The sequence below is a fragment of the Pogona vitticeps genome, chromosome 1 (assembly GCF_051106095.1).
Source record: "Pogona vitticeps strain Pit_001003342236 chromosome 1, PviZW2.1, whole genome shotgun sequence".
In the NCBI taxonomy this organism is placed as follows: Eukaryota; Metazoa; Chordata; class Lepidosauria; order Squamata; family Agamidae; genus Pogona; species Pogona vitticeps.
In genome coordinates, this window is record NC_135783.1 from 145,306,649 (window position 1) to 145,326,974 (window position 20,326).

General features: G+C 41.2%; 1 protein-coding gene across 2 annotated transcripts in view; it reads right to left on the reverse strand.

The window, feature by feature from the left end:
* Positions 1 to 20,114, reverse strand: part of ATAD2B (ATPase family AAA domain containing 2B) — an 85,407-nt gene extending 65,293 nt beyond the window's left edge. For both annotated transcript variants that reach the window (XM_073002255.2, XM_073002250.2), the window contains exons 1-3: positions 19,628 to 20,114; positions 4,249 to 4,403; positions 456 to 502 (exon numbers count right to left, since the gene is read on the reverse strand). In XM_073002255.2, the coding sequence (XP_072858356.2) occupies positions 456 to 502; positions 4,249 to 4,403; positions 19,628 to 19,810 (385 nt within the window). In that variant the 5' untranslated portion in view covers positions 19,811 to 20,114. The remainder of the gene's footprint in view (positions 1 to 455; positions 503 to 4,248; positions 4,404 to 19,627) is intronic.
* Positions 20,115 to 20,326: the final 212 nt, after the last annotated feature.

The following is a 20,326-nucleotide window of genomic DNA, read 5'->3' on the forward strand; positions in this document are numbered from 1 at the left end:
TTTTAATTCTATTCTTTTTAATACTGTGAGCCGCCTTGAATTCCCTTATTGGGAGAATAGCGGCCTATAAATAAGACAAATAAATAAACAAATAAATTAAAATAAAATAATAACACACAATACAGGATCAATGCAAAACCTTCACTGGTAAACCAGACGTTCCTTTCACTGCTCCTCTGTGCACCCCTTAAAAGAACAGGTCCAGAGGGCAGGGAAACACTCTGGAGCCAGCTTTCTGGACATTCTAGAGATCAGAGGCAGGAAGAAAATTCCATCAATAGTACAAGTGTAATGTTTGATGTAGGCCAAATAGGCAACTAAATTATTTGCCGCTGCAAAATATAAACATTACACAAAAACATAAAAGATTCAGGGGAATCATTACATTCAAAAATGTATATGGATGGAGAGCCATAAGGAAAACAAGGGAAAATATTCTAACTTGAAATACTTACATAAACTACGCCCATTTGGTAAAGTAGCACCAGATTGAGAAGCTAACCTAAAAATAATTGAATACGCAAAACACATTAGTTTACTTCATTAAAGCAAGAATTCTTCTACAATTACACTTAAATGTTGCAAAGCAAATACAACCATTGTTACAATATCATATAATAATAACAATAATCTATAAAATAGTTTAATATTTATACTAGGTGCAAATTATTCAACAAGGTTTTGCCCAGTATATTTCATGGAATACTAGATTAAATGTATTAACATACAGAAGTAACAACTGTGAAAACAAAGTTTACCAAGTCAGCTCAACAGGTTTGTGTTATTTTAAACATAATTATACAGAAACATGTTATTTTCTGTATAAAAAGTAAAATAGTAACAGCTTTTCAAAAGAAACCTGGAAAAATAGAGGGGAAAGCCGTAACTCAATGGCAAGGTATACTCAAGAGATTCCACGTTTAATCCCTGGCATCAGAAAATGCAACCAGAAATATATTTCTGGAAACCCCACAGACTGACTGCTTGTCAGCAAATACAACATTCACATTGATTCCTGTGTATACCAGTGGTTTGATTCAGTAGGAGGTGATTTCTTGCATTACTAGGAAGTAAAGGACACAAACTACTTTGCTTCCATTTAGGTAAAAAGCCAAGACTGCTGCAAGGCACATTATATATATATATATATATATATATATATATATATATATATATATATATATATATATATATATATATATATATATATATATATATATATATATATATATATATATATATATATATATATATATATATATATATATATATATATATATATATATAGTGTATATATTATACACGAGTAGACATGGTCTAGAGGGGCGGGATAAAAATCTAATAAATAAATAAATAAATAAATAAATAAATAAATAAATAAATAAATCTTAGGAAGATCCCCCTATGCAATGTTGGGAGAACATTAACTTGCCTTAGAGGAATATACTGTACGTAATATACTGATATGTGATCTATAGATTCCATAAATAGAGCAATTGAACAAAATGCTGTATGAGCTTCCTAGGCACTGTGACTGCATAGAAATGACAATGCAATGCTAAGCGCTTTAGCATTTCCATCCATTTCATTATTCCACTGCCACTCCCACAATAATCTACCACTTGTAATTAGCACAGATGAGAATCTAACTATTTCATTACCATTGCAATTATTGCTGTATGTGTAACAGTGAAGACTAGGAAACTTGCTGAAACATGACCAGCTTTCTTACCAGAATATGCAAATATAAATTTATTTAATCTTTTAAAAATTTAATGTATATATGTTTCAAATGCTGCTTTTTTCATGGGATAAATATAAATAAAACAAATATTCTACTTTGAAAATACATAGAAAAAATGAGCTCTTATTACAGAGATATATTTTGCCTTTTTTAGAGATTGGTAAATCCAAATTGAGAAAATAAATTGAGTAATAAAGATCTGTGGTGGATCTGTCTGATAAGCTTATCTCAAGAAAAAGACAACTTACCAGAAAAAACATTTTTAAGTATTCATCCTATTTTGTGCAGAAAGTGAATAGGAACACTTTATGGGAAGATAATAAAGGAGCTAATCCACAATTACAGAGTAACATTTTGAGTAGATCTCACAAAGCAAAGTGGTCTATTAAATCAAGATTTTATTATTATTATTTTCAAAGCTTAAAAAAGCAAAAAAAAAATCTGTTGTATTTATAAATATGCCCCTGGAGAAGAATGTATATTGAAATGCATGCATATTTAATTATTTGTCTTTTTAAATTGGAGTCTTGGATCTATGGGCTAGATTTCTGATGTGTGCCCTGTTTGGCAGGGCACAGCCCACTTATTTTAATTACAGCTGAATCACTCAGCAATTAAAAAGCAAAACAGAACAATGTTCAGAAGCTGGCTCCAATCAGCATGAACAACATAGAGAGTTATTTCTCAGCATAAATAATCTACATCAGTTGTTCAGTTTTTAGAAGCCCAAATACCTTAAACTTCTGATTTCCCAGAATTAATATTTGAAACAGTGCTTCCAAATATGATAGCTGCAAGATTCATCAGGTACAAGGGTTACCTGAGACAAGATTCATGAGTCCATTTCAACATGAATTGTAAGAAGTCAGCAGCTTTTGCATGCATTTCTGTAATTCTAGAAACTTCACAGAATGTTTTAGCCTTTTATATACAGTGGTGCCTCACACAACGATGTTAATTGGTTCCAAAAAAATCAACGTTGTGTGAAACATCGTTCTGTGAAACACCATTTCTCATAGGAATGCATTGAAAACCAGTTAATCCGTTCCAATTGGAACGGATTGCCATCGTTCAGTGAAAATCCCCATAGGAAACATCGTTGAGTGAAACAATGTTTCCTATATTGGAATGTATTGAAGCCGACGCAATACATTTCAATGCCTTTGCGAAGTCCTTTTTCGCTCCTGTAAAAGTGTCTTACAATGTTTGGAAGCTGTTTTAAATGATTGCAATGGTTACTCCACCTCCTGAAACCTATGCAAACTGATTTTGGTGTTGTTCTGACACTTCGTTAATTTATGATGATTTTTTGTTTTTTCCATTGGAAACCATTAGACAGACCATCCAATGGTTTCCAATGGAGAAAATTCAAAAAATCATCATAAATTAACGAAGTGTCAGAACAACACCAAAATCAGTTTGCATAGGTTTCAGGAGGTGGACTAACCATTGCAATCATTTAAAACAGCGTCCAAACATTGTAAGACACTTTTACAGGAGCAAAAAGGGAGATCGTTGTGTGAAAATCCCCCATAGGAAACATCGCTGTGTGAGGCAGCAAATTTAACAGAAAAAGGCATCGTTGTGTGAATTCATCATTGTGTGAGGCACTCGTTGTGCGAGGCACCACTGTATACAGTATCACCTATATACATTGTTTTTCAATGCTGATACAATCAGAAATATTGTTTTGATATATCCATGGCTGAGCAACAACCCATCCTGACACCCACACATATGCAACATATGCCGAAAACAACCACAAGGCATATTTAGATGGTTAAGCTTCTAAGCCCGCTTTGCCTGCGTCATATTTGTCAAACTGGGCTCTTGTCATACAGCTGTTTTCTGGTTCACAGAAGAGATTAATAAATAGTAATAATAATTAAAATGTAGTAAATAGGCACAAAATAGTTTCAGTTCTTGGATACCAAGCTTTAAACTAGTTAGACTTATTGTAACATGTTGCAGTACTCATAGTGGATCATAAATGTGAACTGAGATCATGAAGAATTCCAGATGTTTTAATGTAAGCAACAGATGGAGTTGCTCTTTTCTGTTTCCACAAACAAAACTTTTGTCATTGGAAATCAAAAGGGGTGGACAGTGTGTGAAAGAACAGGCTGTGCCTTATGCACAAAGACAGAAGCATTGGCTAAAATTAACAAAGAATAGAAGAACATTAAGAAGAAACAAAGGGCTACCATAACAGGCAACAACTTAAGCCAAGCTCCCCTATTTCCTTCAGATATCTATATAGCTGATCTTCTCCAGTTTGTATCACTGGCTTTTCAAGAGTGTAAGACATCATATCAGGATTCAAGATACATGCTATTCATGAGGAAAATGTCACACTGACACTGCTTTAAGCAAATGATTTGTGTAATGTAATTCTCTACAAAAAGATGGAAATACAGTGTCATTTTAACATTAGTTTTGGGGAGTTTAGAAAAATGTTTGGGACACTAGTTGAGAAAATAGTTGAACATTTTTAATATTCTTACCGGGACTGTCCAGTTGAGACGCTCCATTCCTCTCGCTGCCCAGTACTGCGAGATTTTGATTTGTCTTTGCATACAGAATCAGCATGTTTCAATGTACGTTTCGCTGGAGGAGATATGTGGCTATCACTCAAGCTACCATCACTACCATCATCCCTCTAGAGGAAAAGAAAAGCAAGCTGTTGAGTGTTTCACTTCTACTATTTCCCAAACATAGAGAACTGTTCTTCTACTCAATGGCTGAAATCTAGTAGTACGTTAAAAGTACAGTACGCCCACTAAATCAGTGGAACCTATGGAGGAATTTATTCAGCAAATTTACATTAATTTAGTGAGACTACTCTAGTTGTGACTTACTACTAGATTTTAGCCAAGAAGAGGAATAAGTTACTGTTTTTCAGAAAAATGTTTAATTCAAGCCATGGGAATTTAATCAAGCATCAAATATCTAAGCTAAAATCAGGAAATCTCATATTAGAAAAAAAGATAGGATGGGCTGGAAGGATTGCATTAGATTCTTCCCCCAGAACTTACATGCTTTTCCAAATTCTGTCAGGGCACAGAAGAGGTGACCAACATTTCCTGTAATCAGGGACACCACTACATCAGCATAGGAATCATAAGATGCATGTCAGGCATCCTCTAAAACAGAGGTTCCCGACCTTGGATCTCCAGATGATATTGGACTAAAACTACCAGAAATCCTGGCCAGCAGAGGTAGTGAGGTTTTACTCTAAGGACATCTGGAGTACAGTACTAAGTTTGGGAACCAATGCTCTAAAATTTGTATATTCAATTAATTAGAACAAATAAACACATTTAAACATCCCAAATTCTATTAAAATCCAGAATTGCTATATACTTTGCCACTGAAATAACAGAATTTAAGTTCCCTAACCTCTGGAAATCCCTTTCCACATGAAGTCCCTTGTACATCTGACATGATATCCAGTTGTAAGTCACAACTAGAGTAGAGCATTTGTATTGTTTGCTATAGCAGAGAACAATGGAGTGTGTTTTAAAACACGTTTTCACTGGTGCCAATAGCACTTTTTCCTAAGCCACATAGCTGCTTGGGGCATGATTAACTAGAAAGGATGGAGGTTAGGATCAAAACCCCTACCCACATGGAGACAGGGGCTGCTGGGAACAATGGGAGTATGATCACCTATTAAAAAGAGAGGTTACTTACCTGTAGCCATTGTTCTTCGAGTGGTTCTCTGTGAATCCATATGAATGGGTGTATTTTGCGCCTGCGCAGGACCTCTCAGAAGCTTCTAGAGCTCAAAGACATGTGATTAGTAGGACATTCCTCCATGGTGCACATGCTCCGCCCGCTTGAAGTTCCCTCAATTCCCAAAAAGTCCACCACTGTCAGAAGGTACCTAGAGATGACAATGTGACAGACAGAGGGGAGGACGGGCAGGACATATGGATTCACAGAGGACCACTCAAAGAACAATGGTTACAGGTAAGTAACCTCTCTTTCTTCTTCGTGCTCTCTAGGAATGCACGCGAATGGGTGACTAGCAAGCTCACTTACTAGTTGGTGGGATGTCACATTAAAAAGGAGGTAAGAGCAGCTCTGCCAAAGCTAGCTTCATTCTTCGCTCTGACATCCAGCTGATAGTGAGTCACAAATGTCGAGAGAGTAGACCAGGCAATTGCTCGAGAGATGTAGGACATATCCATACCGCAAAGAAAGGGGTAGAAGTAGAGACAGCACTGAAAGAGTGGGCTTTGACAGTTTTTGATGGTTTTCCCACTAGTTCATAGAACAAGGTGACTGCCTGAACTATCCATCTTGATAAAGTTTGTGAGGAAGCTGGAGAACCCTAGCAAGGATCATGATGGCAGATGAACAGACAAGGAGCTTTTCTAAGGGATTTAGTTCTATCAGCATAAAAAGCTAGGAGGTGTTTGACATCTAGAGTATGGAGCATGCACTCTAGATCGGATGTTGGAGATGGAAAAAAAGAAGAGTTGAGATGGCATTCCGACACGACCTTGGGTAAAAAGAGACATCCGGATATAGGGTAACCTTGTCAGGGTGAAACTTGAGATATAGTGCATCTGCTCTAAGAGCTGCTAACTCGCTAGCTCGCCTGGCCGATGTGATGGCATCGAGAAATAAAGTCTTAAGGGAAAGAAGTCTGAAATCGGTGGTGGCTAGTGGTTCGAAGGGAAGATGAGTGAAAGCACTGAGGACTGTTGAAAAGACCATTGCAGAAGTGGGGGTCACTTCTGCAATGTTTTGGAGGCCCTTGAGAGATTTCTTCAGAGTAGGGTGAGAAAAGCCAAGCAGCATCAGAATCCAGTGGTTGATGCGCTACAGTAGCTGAAATGTACACCTTCAAGGTGGAATATGATAGACCAAGATGAAAAAGATGGAGAAGGAATGTAAGGAGAGTCTCAGGGGAGACAGGTGCTGTCGAGAGTCCCTTGGAAGAAGCAAAGGTGGAGAACGTTTTCCATTTACAGTGGTGCCTCGCTTAACAGGTGCTCCATTTAGCGATGAAATCGCTTAGCGACGACTTTTTTGGAGCGTTTTTGCGCTTCGTTTAGCGATGGTCCCTATGGGCGATTTTTGCTTAGCGATGGTTGGGACCATGCTTCGCATAGCGATTACATTTTGGGTCCCGTTTCGCTTAATGATGGTTTAAACAACCTCATGTTTGCTGTTTTATAAATGTTTTTCTGTTATTTATAAAGTTAAAGTTTACTGTTTAAAATGTTTGAAATCATAAAGTGCACTTAATAAACCCTTTGTTAACCAAATTTGACTTTGTTCTGACTCATTTTTAATTTGTTGTTTTATTTTTCCCCCCATTGAGATACATTGAATAGGTTTCAATGCATTTCAATTGGGGAACCTCTGTTTGCTTAGCGATGTTTCCTATGGCGATTTTTGCGTGAGGACGGCAATTTGTTCCTATTGGAACGGAATATCCAGTTTTCAATGCATTTCAATGGGAAACCGCGTTTCGCTTAGCGATGAAATCGCTTAGCAGGGATTTTTGGGAACGAATTAACATTGTTAAGTGAAGCACCACTGTATAGCCGTAAAGGAGTAGAAGGTTTTCTAGCTTTGTCCAATACAACTGCTATGGATGGTGAATCCTCCATGCAGTAAGATTGAGGGACTCTTGGTATGGGTGGTAGATATTGCCATTGTCCTGGGTAAGCAGTTGTGGAAGGCGAGGAAGGTGAAAGAGGTCTGTCGACATTATTCACGGGTGGGTGAACTAAGGTTGGCGAGGCCACCAAGGGGCTATGAGGATGGCATTGGAGCCAAACTGTTGGAGCCTGACCAATGTTCTTTGAATTAGAGGAATGGGAGGAAAGATGTATAGAAGACCAGTTCCCCAGTCAACCATGACTCCTAGGGAGTCCATGCCTTTTCCTGCTCTAGAACAAAGCTGGACGCATTTGGCATTTTCTTGTGTGGCAAAAAACACTGAGAGTAGGAGTGTCCCAATATTGGAAGACTTGGGCAAAAACGGTGTCGTCCAAGACCCATTTGTGGGTTCGAGTAGTGAGGCGGCTGAGGTAGTCCACTACGAAGTTGTTGTGAGTGGCAAAGTGGACCACAACAGGAAAATCATGGTGGGTGTAACATCACTCCCAGAGGTGGATTGGGAGGTACAGAAGAGAGGGGGGGGTGTACCTCCCTGCTTGTTTACATAGTATAGTGTAGTCATATTGTCAATGGCCAACTGAACGGCCCACCTGACGATGAGAGGATGGAAGGCTTTGTTGATGGCAAGCAGCTCAAGACGTTTGATATGTAAGGTTTGTTCTTTTTTTGTCCACAGGGCATGGATTCTGTGGTCTTGACAATGAGCACCCCATCCCGTGGGACTGGCATCAGTGGTGATCTGAACTGTGAGCTGGAGAGGAGCAAATGGACAGCCGACTGTGAGATGTGGGAGGAAGGTCCACCAGGTAAGTTGGTGAGCTAATTCCTTGGAAACTGTCAACTGTTTGGAGGGGGGGTGTCAATCATTTGGGTTAAATAGGGAAAGGTACCAGGCTTGAACGGATCTCATTTTGAGCCTGGCATGTTGGATAACTGATGTAGGCAAGGCCATGAGGCCGAGCAGATGCTGAGCTCAATGTTCTGAGACCGGAACAAGAGGACGAAAAGGCCTCATTACATATTTTAGTTTGGTTATTAGCTCCTGGGGTAGAAAAGCCCTGGCCCGAGATGAGTTGAGGCGGGCCCCTATATAGTCCATGGTTTGAGAGGGCTGTGGTCGAGATTTGGTGAACTTGACCCTGAGCCCGAGATCTGCTAGTGTGGAGAGAGTGAAACAAGTGTCTCTTAAGACGCCTCGGTAAGAGTTCGATACGATTAGCCAGACGTCGATATGGGGGGAAACAGTTATGCCGTGTAGTCGGAGATATGGAGCAACTGGTGCAAGGCACTTTGTGAAGGTCCGTGGAGAGGTAGAAAGGCCGAACAGAAGAGAACAAAACTGGTAGCCGTTGCCTTCGAAGCAGAAGCAGAAGTACCTGTGGTGGCGAGGATGGATGGAACTGTGAAAGTGTCCTGGAATTCGACCACAACAAACCAGTCTCCCTGAGAAAGGAGAGGGATGACCGTATCGAGTGTAACCATCCTGAAGCATCTGGACTGGATGTATCTGTTGAGGTGTCTGAGATCGAGGATGGGACGGAGACCTCCATCTCCCTTTAGAACTGTAAAGTAATGGGAATAAAAACCATTGTGATGATCGTGGTTTGGAACTCTAAGAATGGCTTGCTTCTGAAGGAGGAGGATTTTATCTTGAAGAGCAGGTGAGAATGGAGTGTGCTTGATATGAACGATTGGTGGAAGCTCTTTGAATTCGAGAAGATAGATGTGGGGAATGATAGACAATGCCCGATGGTTGTTTGTGATGTGAGACCAAGAACGGAGGAAAGGGTGAAGACGGGTTTGAAAGGAAGGATGTAGGCTGATCTTGGGCTGAAGAGAGTCAAAGATATTGTTTGCCCTTTTTCTGAGGATGGCAAAAGGGCTGAAAGTGAAAACAAGAAGGCTCTTGGTGGTAGTAAAACTCCCGATGTGGAGTCTCTTCAGGTCACTACCACTTGCAGGTGGTAGTGACCTGAAGAGACGAGGTACAGAGGTGCAAGTGAGAAGTAGAAACCGGTACCGAAGATGTACGGGAGCGTCTGGAAGTAGGTTGCTCTGTTGGACGTGAAGAAGTACGTTTGAGAGCTGATTTGGCATGTAAAGCAGCTGGAAGAGGGGACTGAAGCTTGGATGTATAACCCTGATGTCGGGGTGGAGATGGTGATGGAGACGGAGAAGGCTCAAGCGAATAAGCGAATGCATATTACACTCTCTTTAGTTCATCATAATCATACCGTCCAGTATGCGGGTCAGTATCATCTCTGCAATGCCGGTATCGATCATACTCAGCACAATAAGGATCTCGGTAATCTGCATGAAAGTGAAAACAAGAAGGCTCTTGGTAGCAGTAAAACTCCCGATGTGGAGGATCCTGGAAATCAGGTGAGAGATGACACCTCTTTGACATATGTTTGCGAGAAAGAGACTCATAGGAAGAAGACTCTGAGTTGGAAAACTGAACCATAACTGCCCACCCTGATGATGCAGGGCCAGAATGGGTGGAGGCCAGGCTGGAGAGGACATAAGCTGCTGAAGGGCCAATACAAGACGACAGGCTCACCAATGAAGCCAGAGCCTAGACAGGAGGCAGCGGATCTTCTGCCTCCGACAATGAGTCGGGAACCTCTCTGGATGACTCTTCCAAAATCTGGATTTTCTCCCAGAGAAATGAGCAGAGACATTGGAGACAAAGCTTAATGAACAGTTTGGTGAGTTTTTTACACTCCAGGCAGGAATGGGTTTGATGCTGCTCCCCCAGGCAAAAAAGAGAGCTGTCATCGCTGTCTGAAAGCAGGATCTTGTTCGCGCACAACATACACCACTTAAATGGGCCGGGGGGCCCCATAAAAGGAATGGAAAGATAGGGAAGAGGGGGAAAGGGGGGAATGAAAGTACGTAAAGGGAAGACATGGGGAGAAAATGTTTTTGAAGAAAAAGAACTCATGAGGAAACATCAAAGAAGTGAAAAAGCCTGAAAAGGTATTGTACAAAGAAGAAATAGCGATCACGATCAAAAGTTGCTCTAGTTGTTGAGATAGGTCCGACCTAAATGGCGGCTAAAAGGAACTGAGGGGACTTCAGGCGGGCCACAGGGGAACATCCTACTAATCACATGTCTTTAATCTCTAGAAACTTCCGAGAGGTCCTGTGCAGGCATAGAATAAACCCATTTGTATGCATTTACAGAGACCGTGAAGAAGGAATAACAAAGAGATGAGGATATTAACTCTTTACAGTATCTCTAAATTACTGAGTAGTTTGACCTCATAGTTCTTGCAAGACACTATAAATGCTTTCACCCATAAGAAATGAACTGCCTCAGAATCTTTTCTGCACTCTCTTTCTCTGCATGTCCTATGATCACTTTCCTTACAGGTTGTATACACTTTTGCAGTTCTATATGTACAGAGTGTATGAAACTGCAAAAGTAGACCCTGCAAAAGATAGTCATGGTGCATGCTTTTTCTTTTACACAGATTGCTGTCACAAATCATCATCCTAGTTCCCCCAAAACACAATTTCAACACCACAAAACAGATACAGTACTGTTTTTCACTGGCCCGACTGTCAACAAGACTGTAAAAAACTGTAAAACAAATACACACAACATAGATGCTATGCATTAGCTGATCTAGGAGGGGGAGGAAACTCTTCAAATTAAATCCACCCTGTTCTTTAAACAGTCACCTACTAAGCCACAACCATGTTTATACATGCTGCGTGAACTACCCAAAGGTGTTGCCTGTACTAATAACAAAGTACATCAGTGATGCATTTCAGTCCTTTATAAAACACTGTGAATAATTAGAAGCTGAGCCTACACAACTGGTTTGAAACCTGTTTGAGTGGTGTGGAAAAGCTTAATTAGATTAAGCAGACAAGGCAAAAAAAAGTTGCATAACTGCTTTATGATATTATAAACCACCTTAAGTGTAATTAAAATCAGAAATTGTTAAACATTGTATTAGAAAATGTTAATATAGGCTACAGTAACTTGCTACAAAGCAATATTAACCTGAACTAAGTTGTGTTAATGCAACTGTATTAGTATAAAACATGTTATTTTAGCTACAGAACTTGAACAGCAGAAAACAAGACCCTTGGTCAATAGACTGTGACCTCCCATTCTCTTTGCAATCCCAAACATGTCAAAAAAAACCTCCCCCTCTTGTGAGTGTCAGGGGCCTCTCCTTAATGGGACAAGCTATGGTGCAGGAGGCTGAAAGAAGAGGGGGACACCAAAAGATCAGGCATAGTCATCTTTCAAAGGCAGAGTCTCCATTAAGGGAATGTGCCTCAGTCGAATTCTGAGCAGACCCTCTCAAACAGATATGCAGGAGAAGGAAAGGAAAAAGACCGGAATTAGAGTAATGTTGCATATTGCCCCCATCTTTAAGTTACCGCTGGACTCTTGGTGTCTTTGTCAATAGAAGTTAGAATAGCAGCCCCTTGAGAATTGGCTTAAATGGTCAACCAAACATAAAGACTACTATCTGCCAGGAACTCAACAACTGCTTCTGTCAGAATAACAGATCTCTCACTCATTAAGCACTTCTGCACAAACTGTTTTGAGTCTCAGCAGAATGTGTTCTAGTGTCAGAATATCACCCTGAACATACCAGATCTCATCTGATTACTGGACACTAGGCATGCTTCAACTTGCCTAATGTTGGCATGGGACATCGCCAAGAAAAACCATATAGATCTGCATACAGAGCTAGGAAAGATTCTCTCTGCCACCCTAGAGGGTCTCACTGCCAGTCAGAGATTAACTGCATTGGTTAGATGGACTAAAAGTATGCCTCAGTATGTATAAGGGAGATTCTACATGTGTAAGACTCTTTTAGGATTTTATGCCTAAAATGGGTATATATTTTCACACTGCTCTGCCACTCTGAGAATCCATTCACTGAAGCCCACCTTCTGAAAAGACAGCTAGTTTACTTCCTGCAGTAGCCAAATGCAGAGTCCTTTTTCTCAGCACAGAAAGCAGACCAGCACAGAACTGAGCTGGTAAAGCATGAGAAAACACACAGGAAAATCAAGACAGGCAAGAAAAGCACAACATGCAGCTGTACTAAGATAAAGGAGTGCATATGAAATGTTGTCCTCCCATAACCCTTAGGGCAACAGATAGGAGAGCTATGCCAAGATACTTGCTGCTACAACTCCCAAACAATTTAAAAACCATCCTTGTCCCTCAAGATAAAAAAGGTAGGCTTAATTTCAAATTATGCAGTTACACAGCAAAACATTTACCCAACAAAAACCACAGATGAACTGTATTGTACCAATGCGTTTAATGCATGAAAAAGTTTATCCAGAGAATTGTTCAATGATAAAAGATCAGTTTTCTATACCACTAATAAATAATAAACATCAAATGATAGGAGCAGACGTTATATTTGAAGCAGCAAATGGGTCAAATCAGACACTCATATAGCCACTTCACTTTCATAAACTGATTGAAAGCAAGAGGATGTAAATGCAATTCTGAAAAAGAGACTGAAATCTAATGTTAAGTCACAACCAGAGTAGGCTCACTGAATCAGTTGAATTTACTGAGGAGTTTATTCCTCAAATCTCCATTGATTCAATGGCCCTACTCCAGTTGTGACTTACTGCAGGATTTCAGCCAGAGAAATACTACAGCATACATCACATTGGCTTTTGTAGTTTCTTCCTGATATACTAAGCTAATACATACCATTATAGAACTGCTGGAAATGTCAGTGGTTTAGTATCTGGATGCAGAGCTAGAGTCTGGGAATTCAATTCCCACTGTGGCTCCTTGATAGAGGCTGGGCTCCATGATCCACAGGACCCCCTTCCAGCTCTGCAGTTCTATGATTTTCTTCTAAGAATTTCTATTGATCTTTTAGACTAGGATTAGGAATTATGTATCCAACAAAGCTCACATATGCCTAGGGGGTTGTTAGTACAGTAATTCCCTGGAATATTCAAATCATAAAAATATCTTTGGCAAAAAAACCCTGCGAAACTCACCTCTAAGGAGTGTAATTCTCCTATTAAATGCTATTCTTCATACACTTCTTGTTGTTGTTCCAGACAGAATTTGTTAAGGCCAGATCTAGTTTCATAAGGACTAGGTTCTGCCCATTGGATTCCCAAGGGCAGAAAACATTCCATTTTCTATATAATGGATTAGAATGTCAGTGGGTACTTATTTACTTAAGCAATTGCTGTATTAACAATTTATTAGCTAAGTTACAACCTAAAAGCTTTAAATTATGGTATAGATTTTTCATATGCCGCATTGATACAATCATGTTGTTGAACCTGGTTATACCTACTACAGTATATCATGTTTGTAGTAATTTCACTGTTTTGACTGCCCCATCCTCCGGCTTCCAATAGATGTACCTGGCATGATTTTTAGCCTTCCAACATTCTCCAACTGCAATGGTATTTCCAAGCCTCTCTATAGTACTTCTTGTGTAAATTAAAGTATGAAAATATATGAAAGCCAAGAACTTATTTATAAAGCCTCCTGTATGAAACCAAAACAGCAGCATTATATCTACATATTTCAAATATCTGCTGTCTTCTAAAACTCCTACCAGTTGAACATCATAAGCTAAAAACTGCTCGAGTTTTTCATGCTGAAGCCAAGCTCAGCACCTACCTAACAGTGGACAGCTACTAACTTAGAGCAGCCATTGTTGGTATTGCTATTGAAAGCATACCCATATTCAGATACTGATGTTTATAGTAAAAAAACAGTGTGATCACAACATATAAGACTGAATGTGTTGAGACAGAGGATCAGAAGTTTGATTTACTTTGGAGAGATAGTAATTTCTATCTGTCCAGGATAAATTAGTCTTGCAGAATCTTCCATTTCAGCAAATTCAACATGTGATCATAACCGAGCTGAAGACAGGAGAGGAGGTTGGAAACTTTAAAAAAAACTCCCTTTTAATGCTCCCCTCTCCCATGTATTGTCATTTCACTGTTTCCACTTACTTGCACCTATTTTTCCGAAACAATTCAAAACTCAAGAAAGGTACAATTCTACTGAAATATCTATGTTTTGTAATGCTTAGCAGATTTCCCTCTTTGCAACCGGAAACAAAGAAAAATTATATTATACTGTCCCTTGATGTTTACCATGTAAGAATCTGTATCACAGTATTAGTAGAAAAGAGGAGTATCTATTCCTGATAACATATTTTCCAAAAGACACTTCATTTTAGGCCCAGTTCCAATTATAATGCCAGGTCATGTAAACATTTGGAAGGTCACTATTATGTTATTTTTTTATTAGTATTATTATTAAATCCAGATCTGGAGAGAGAGAGAGAGCGGGGGATGGAGAGGGAATTTTGTCATGGTGCTAAATAAGGATCTTTCTCATACTGCAAACAGCAACATTAATTTACAAAGGCCTATTGTCATTATAATGATAACTCTGATATTATACACTAAATAGGACTAAATACAACTAAGCTCAAGGGGACTTACGCTCTGATAAATGTATATATTCTTGCAGCCTTAATGTTTGTGAAGCAGAAGCTAAAAGGATGACCATGTCCAACAAAGGAGTTTAGTCTAGGAGCACATCAGTGTCTATGTGAGACTGTAAAATCATTCTTCTTAAACTAGACAAAGCAATTTACTGTATGTGATCTGAAAAATCATTTGAGACAATACACCACTGTATCTGCTCACACAATACTACTTCAGCAGAACAATTTCATCCATTTAGTAACTAGAAATTTAGTTTGTTGACAATCCAACTATTCATAAAATACATTAATCTGGACTATTGCAACTACACTCATCTAAACGTCACAAAACATTACTTTTTCTAATACTGAATTCACCTCAGAGATCTAACAAGTAATGGCTTCCTTAAGTCAACAAAAGTACTTTCCTTGAGATATACAGTACAGTGGTGCCTCGCTTTACGATTGCCCCGCATTACGGCGATCATTTTGCGATTGCAATTGCAACCGCAAAACAATGGTCTCAATGGGTTTTTTTCGCTTTGTGATGATCGGTTCCCTGCTTCGGAAACCAATTCTCCGCAAAATGATGATTTTCCTCCAGCTGATCGGCGGTTTCAAAATGGCCACTGGGTAAGTAAAATGGCTCCCCACTGTGTTCTGGGACGGATTCCTTGCAAGACAGCCACCGAAAATGGTCGCCCTATGGAGGATCTTCGCTGGACGGTGAGTTTGCAGCCCACTGGAGCGCATTGAAGGAGTTTCAATGTGTTTCAATTGGCTTTTTATTTTCGCATTACGATGTTTTTGTTCTACAGCGATTTTGCTGGAACGAATTAACGTCGTAATGTGAGGCATCACTGTAGTCATATAGGCCTACAGCCTGATTCTAATTGTAATCATATATACAGAAGTACTGTATATCCGAGAAATTTCAATTAAGCTTATTTCCAAATGTGCAAGCACATAACAATCATCCTTGGCCATCAGGGCAGAAAAAATAGTTGTTGTGGGTTTTTTGGGCTCTTTGGCCATGTTCTGAAGGTTGTTCTTTCTAACATTTCGCCAGTCTCTGTGGCCGGCATCTTCAGAGACAATAATACATTGTTTGTAAAAAGAAAAAAACTGTACTTTATATTTATTAATTAAGCTCTTGGTTTGAAATTATTTCCCCCACAAAGTATGTGCCTATCATCTTTACAACAAAGAGTATCACAAAATGCCAAAGGGGACAAAAATAATCCCTTAAATTACCTAGACCTTGTATCATATGGTCAAGGTAACGCTTTAAGAGACTATTTTTGCCCCATTTAGCATTTTATGGGAAAAATTACTATAACACCATCTAGGTGTTTCTAATAAATATTTACAAATTTCTCAGTCTACAACTTCTCAGTTAACAAACTTCTCATTTATTCATCTATATCCGAAAAACAAGGACAAAAGCAAGACTTGACATCTAACCAATTAAACAGTGTTGCCTGCATGTTATTCCTCGCATACTCTATTGAGAATAATTTAAATATTATTTAGCAGAATCAGTATTAGCTTTCAAAGAACTAAAATGTAAAGAAGCATTCTAAACAAACTAAAACTACAAAGTTATGAAACATTCTATTTGTTGGTAAGAAATACAAATGAATATTTATGATCTCACCCCATAGAGCCTCCCCAGAAGGTCCCCTAATGAAATGCAGTACTGTATACACAAGGATTCCCTCAACAGATCAAAAACAAGGAAATCCCTACAGGTGCACCGGGTTCCATGTGCTCACAAAGCTGCTGGCTTACATCCAAGATCATTTTGGGAATACAGTAATTCTACCCCACCAAATCAAATATAAGACCTAGCTTCAAATGCCCACTGCAGTCATGAAATTCACAGGGTAAATCTTACCAGGTCTTACTCTCTTCTCAGCCTTACAACCTCTGCCTGAAAACAGCTGTGAGAACAATGCATGTGGAGAACCTCAAACTCCACTCTGTACTCCTTGGAGGAAAGGGAGGAGTACAAATGCAATAAAATACATATATTTTAAATCCTGGTTATTCTCAAGCACTGGACAGTTTTTAAAACAAGAACAAAACAAAATGTCACTTGTCAAAGGTCTGAAAACTATTTCAAACTTCCAAAATGTGTCTGTTTGTTTAGTATCATTTATATATTTTTCAGTATCATGTATATAATTCTGTGGGACCAAAGTGGCAATAGGTTTGCCAATTTACTGGCACTACCCTGGCAGAGGGAGGACATACAAACATCCTTGAGAATTTTCACTATAACCATCCTTCTACAAAACTCATCCAAAACAGCTCGGACACATGTAGGTTGTAATCCCAACCTCTCATTATGTGACTCTCATTAATAGGCATACATAGGATTATATTACATTTTATCATAATTCCCCAAGGTCCCCCAAAATAAAAATATACAAAATAATTTATCTGTGGAACAAAACAAATATATGAAGAGTAAAGCAGAAACATTTTGAACCTGAGAATAACAATGTGTAGTTTGCCATTCAAAAAGCCACGAAGTGTTTTCAAACAGACTGAAATATAGGAATCTACAGCAGAAAACACACGTGACCATTCTGTCACTCATTATTTCACAAGATTCAAACATTTGCTCAATTGCGTAATAAAAAAAGGAAATGTAGATAAGAGTCCATGAGAATCATCCAGTAACATCTGCTTAATGCTTCATTGAGTACATATCTTAAGAGCAGAGACAGTGAGGCTGAGCATAACAAATAACAGCTTTTTCCTGGGACAAACTGTAATACTTTCTGAGTGCCAGAAAGTACTTACGACTTTTTAGAGAACAAGACAACACTTCCCCATTTCCTACTTGTCTGTGTAGGAAGTACTGACAGGACAGCAGACTGTTATGCCAAAGCATTAGAAGGGTAAGGAGGCATTTAATTACCCAGACAGCAAGGTTTATGCTGAGCATCTGGATTATGGAATCCTAACAAAACTAGATCAAATTAAACTCGAACTATATCTGAAGGCAAAATGATGAAGTAGAGGTTGTCCTACTTTGGGCACATCACAAAAAGGCAAGATTCTCTGGAAAAAGACAGTAACACTAGGAAAGGTAGAAGGCAGTAGGAAAATAAAAAGACCGAATTGACTCCCTAAATGAAGCCACAGGCTTGAGTTTAAAACAGCTGAGCAGAGCTGTTGAGAGCATGACATTTTGGAGATCCCTCATTCACAAGGTGACCCTAAATCGAGAACAACTTGAAGGCACATAACGACAACAGTGAACAAAACTTTGCATTATTTGTTTCAGGCATGAATGCTTTTTTAAAAAGCTCTGCACAACATCAGCAGGTTGACCTTTTTTCACCACTACAACCAAGAAATAAAGAGTGTCTCCAGAATTTGGCAGATTTAAATTAAAACCCATCAAACAGTAGTTGCAAACTAAAAACGATCATGTTCATCTTCGAACTCTCATACTTGTTTTAAATCATGCAAAACACAGGCATCCCATTTCTAGAGAACATTCACGGGCAATATTAAGCACATTGCCTATCTACATTAAGAAGGATCCCAGGAATGAAATTAAATGGGGAGTCCCTCCTGCCAAGAACACCCCTACTTAAAAAAAATACACTACAGTACTTGTCTTCATTTTTTTTAAAAAAAAAAATCCAAACTTAGTGCAGTTGCAAGTCTTGACTCGCCCCCTCCTCAACATTGTTCTTTTAAAAGCAATCCTAATTGCAGCCAGAGGGGGAGCCCCTCTCCCTCCCTCCCTCCCTCTAAGCCACTGGGTATATACAACTAAAACCCAAACAGACACATACAGTACAGTACCTACATACAGTAATACAAGGCAGAGATAAAACACTGCGCTCTCCTTCCCCACCACCACCACTACCTGTCAGCTATTCTAAAGCACGGGTCGCCTCCTGCTTCGCCCCAAGTCTTCTTCTCCCCCCCCCGCCCCACGTACTCACCCTGTCGTCCCAATCCCGCCGGGCGGGGCAGCCCCTTCGCCTCCCTTCTCTCCCCCCCCCCCCGGCCTGCCTTGCCGGCTTGGAGCCATCCTACCTCAAATGACCTCCCTCGCCTCGAGCCGCAAATCCCCGCTCGGCTCCCCCCCCCCCGGCCTCCAAACCGAGCCCTCCTCCTCCTCGTCGCCCTCCCTCCCCCGGGGACCTGAGGGGAGGGGGGCGGCCAAACCGCCGACTGGGGCAAGGGCTGCCCACCCACCCCCGCCCCGTTCAGGACCAGCGGGGAGACCCTCTCTCCCCCCCCGCTCTTGGCCCCTCCCCCGAGGCCTCGCGCAAACAACCCCCTCCCCTCAGCAACAGCAACAACAACACCACACAAGCCCACCTACTCACCACATCCACTACCACACAAAACGCCCGCACGGGGCCGTTCCCCTGAATAACCTTTCCACACAAAACCGTATACACACACACACACAAACACACGCACACTTTCCCTGGTGTGGGTCGCTTGCCCGGTGATCTGTCCAGGCTGAACGGGGGGGGGGACAATAAGCCAGGCGCCGGACTCCCTCCCCTCTTTCTCTCTCTCTCGGCGGCCCCCGCAGACCCAGCTGCCCGTCAGCCCCCGCCGTGAGAGGCAGCCCCTTCACCCCCCCAAAAAACACACACACCCCGAGTGTGAGGGTGCCTGTCCCGGCGTTTTCCCTCTCCGCCCGGAGACCCCAGTGGCAGACTCCGGAGCCCATCAGCCCCGTTCCTGCTTCACCTTTCCGGACCCCCCCTCCTCCTCTTCGCCGCCTTACCCGGGCCGACTCTTCATCCTGCCCGGCCGCCGCTGCTGCCGCTGCTGCCGCTGCCGCCGCCGCTTTGGCGCTTGTCCGAGACAAGCGGGTCCGGGAGGAGATGAAATGGCTGCCAGGCCCCGGGACCGCCGCCGTTTTGCCGGAGAGTCCCTGGGACTGGGAGCTCTTTCGGGTGTTCACCATGGCCCCGCTGTTGCTGCTGCTGCTGCTGCAGCCGCCCTAGACAGGGAGGCGCTGTCGCTGGCTCCGCAGCCGCCTCCGCTTTGGGGAGCGGCGCCGCTGCCGCCGGGCGGAGAACAAGGGCCCGAAGGCGCGGAGTGCTCCTCCTCCTCCTCCTTCTCTGCCCAGTCACCCACTAACTGGCCGCCATTACTTGTTCCCTCTTCCCTTTCTCTCCTCGGTCAAGGCGACGACGCCCGCGTCCGCTAGGGGCGCTGCGCCGCCGCTGACGCTCATAGGGCAGCCTCTTCTTCCACCCTCCTCCCTCCACCTGGCAACATAGAGATGGAAAAAGAGGACAGCGAAACAGACAAAGTGGACTTCCGGCAAGGGTCGAAAGCCGTCCTCCCCCTCGATCATCTCTAGAGAGGAGGGCCAGCATTGGTGTCGCTCTGTCCCGTGGTATCTCTATGGTTGAAAGCCCTGCATAACCTGCGTTGGAAACTAGAGTGGAAAATCCGTTCGATAGCAAGCCGGAAG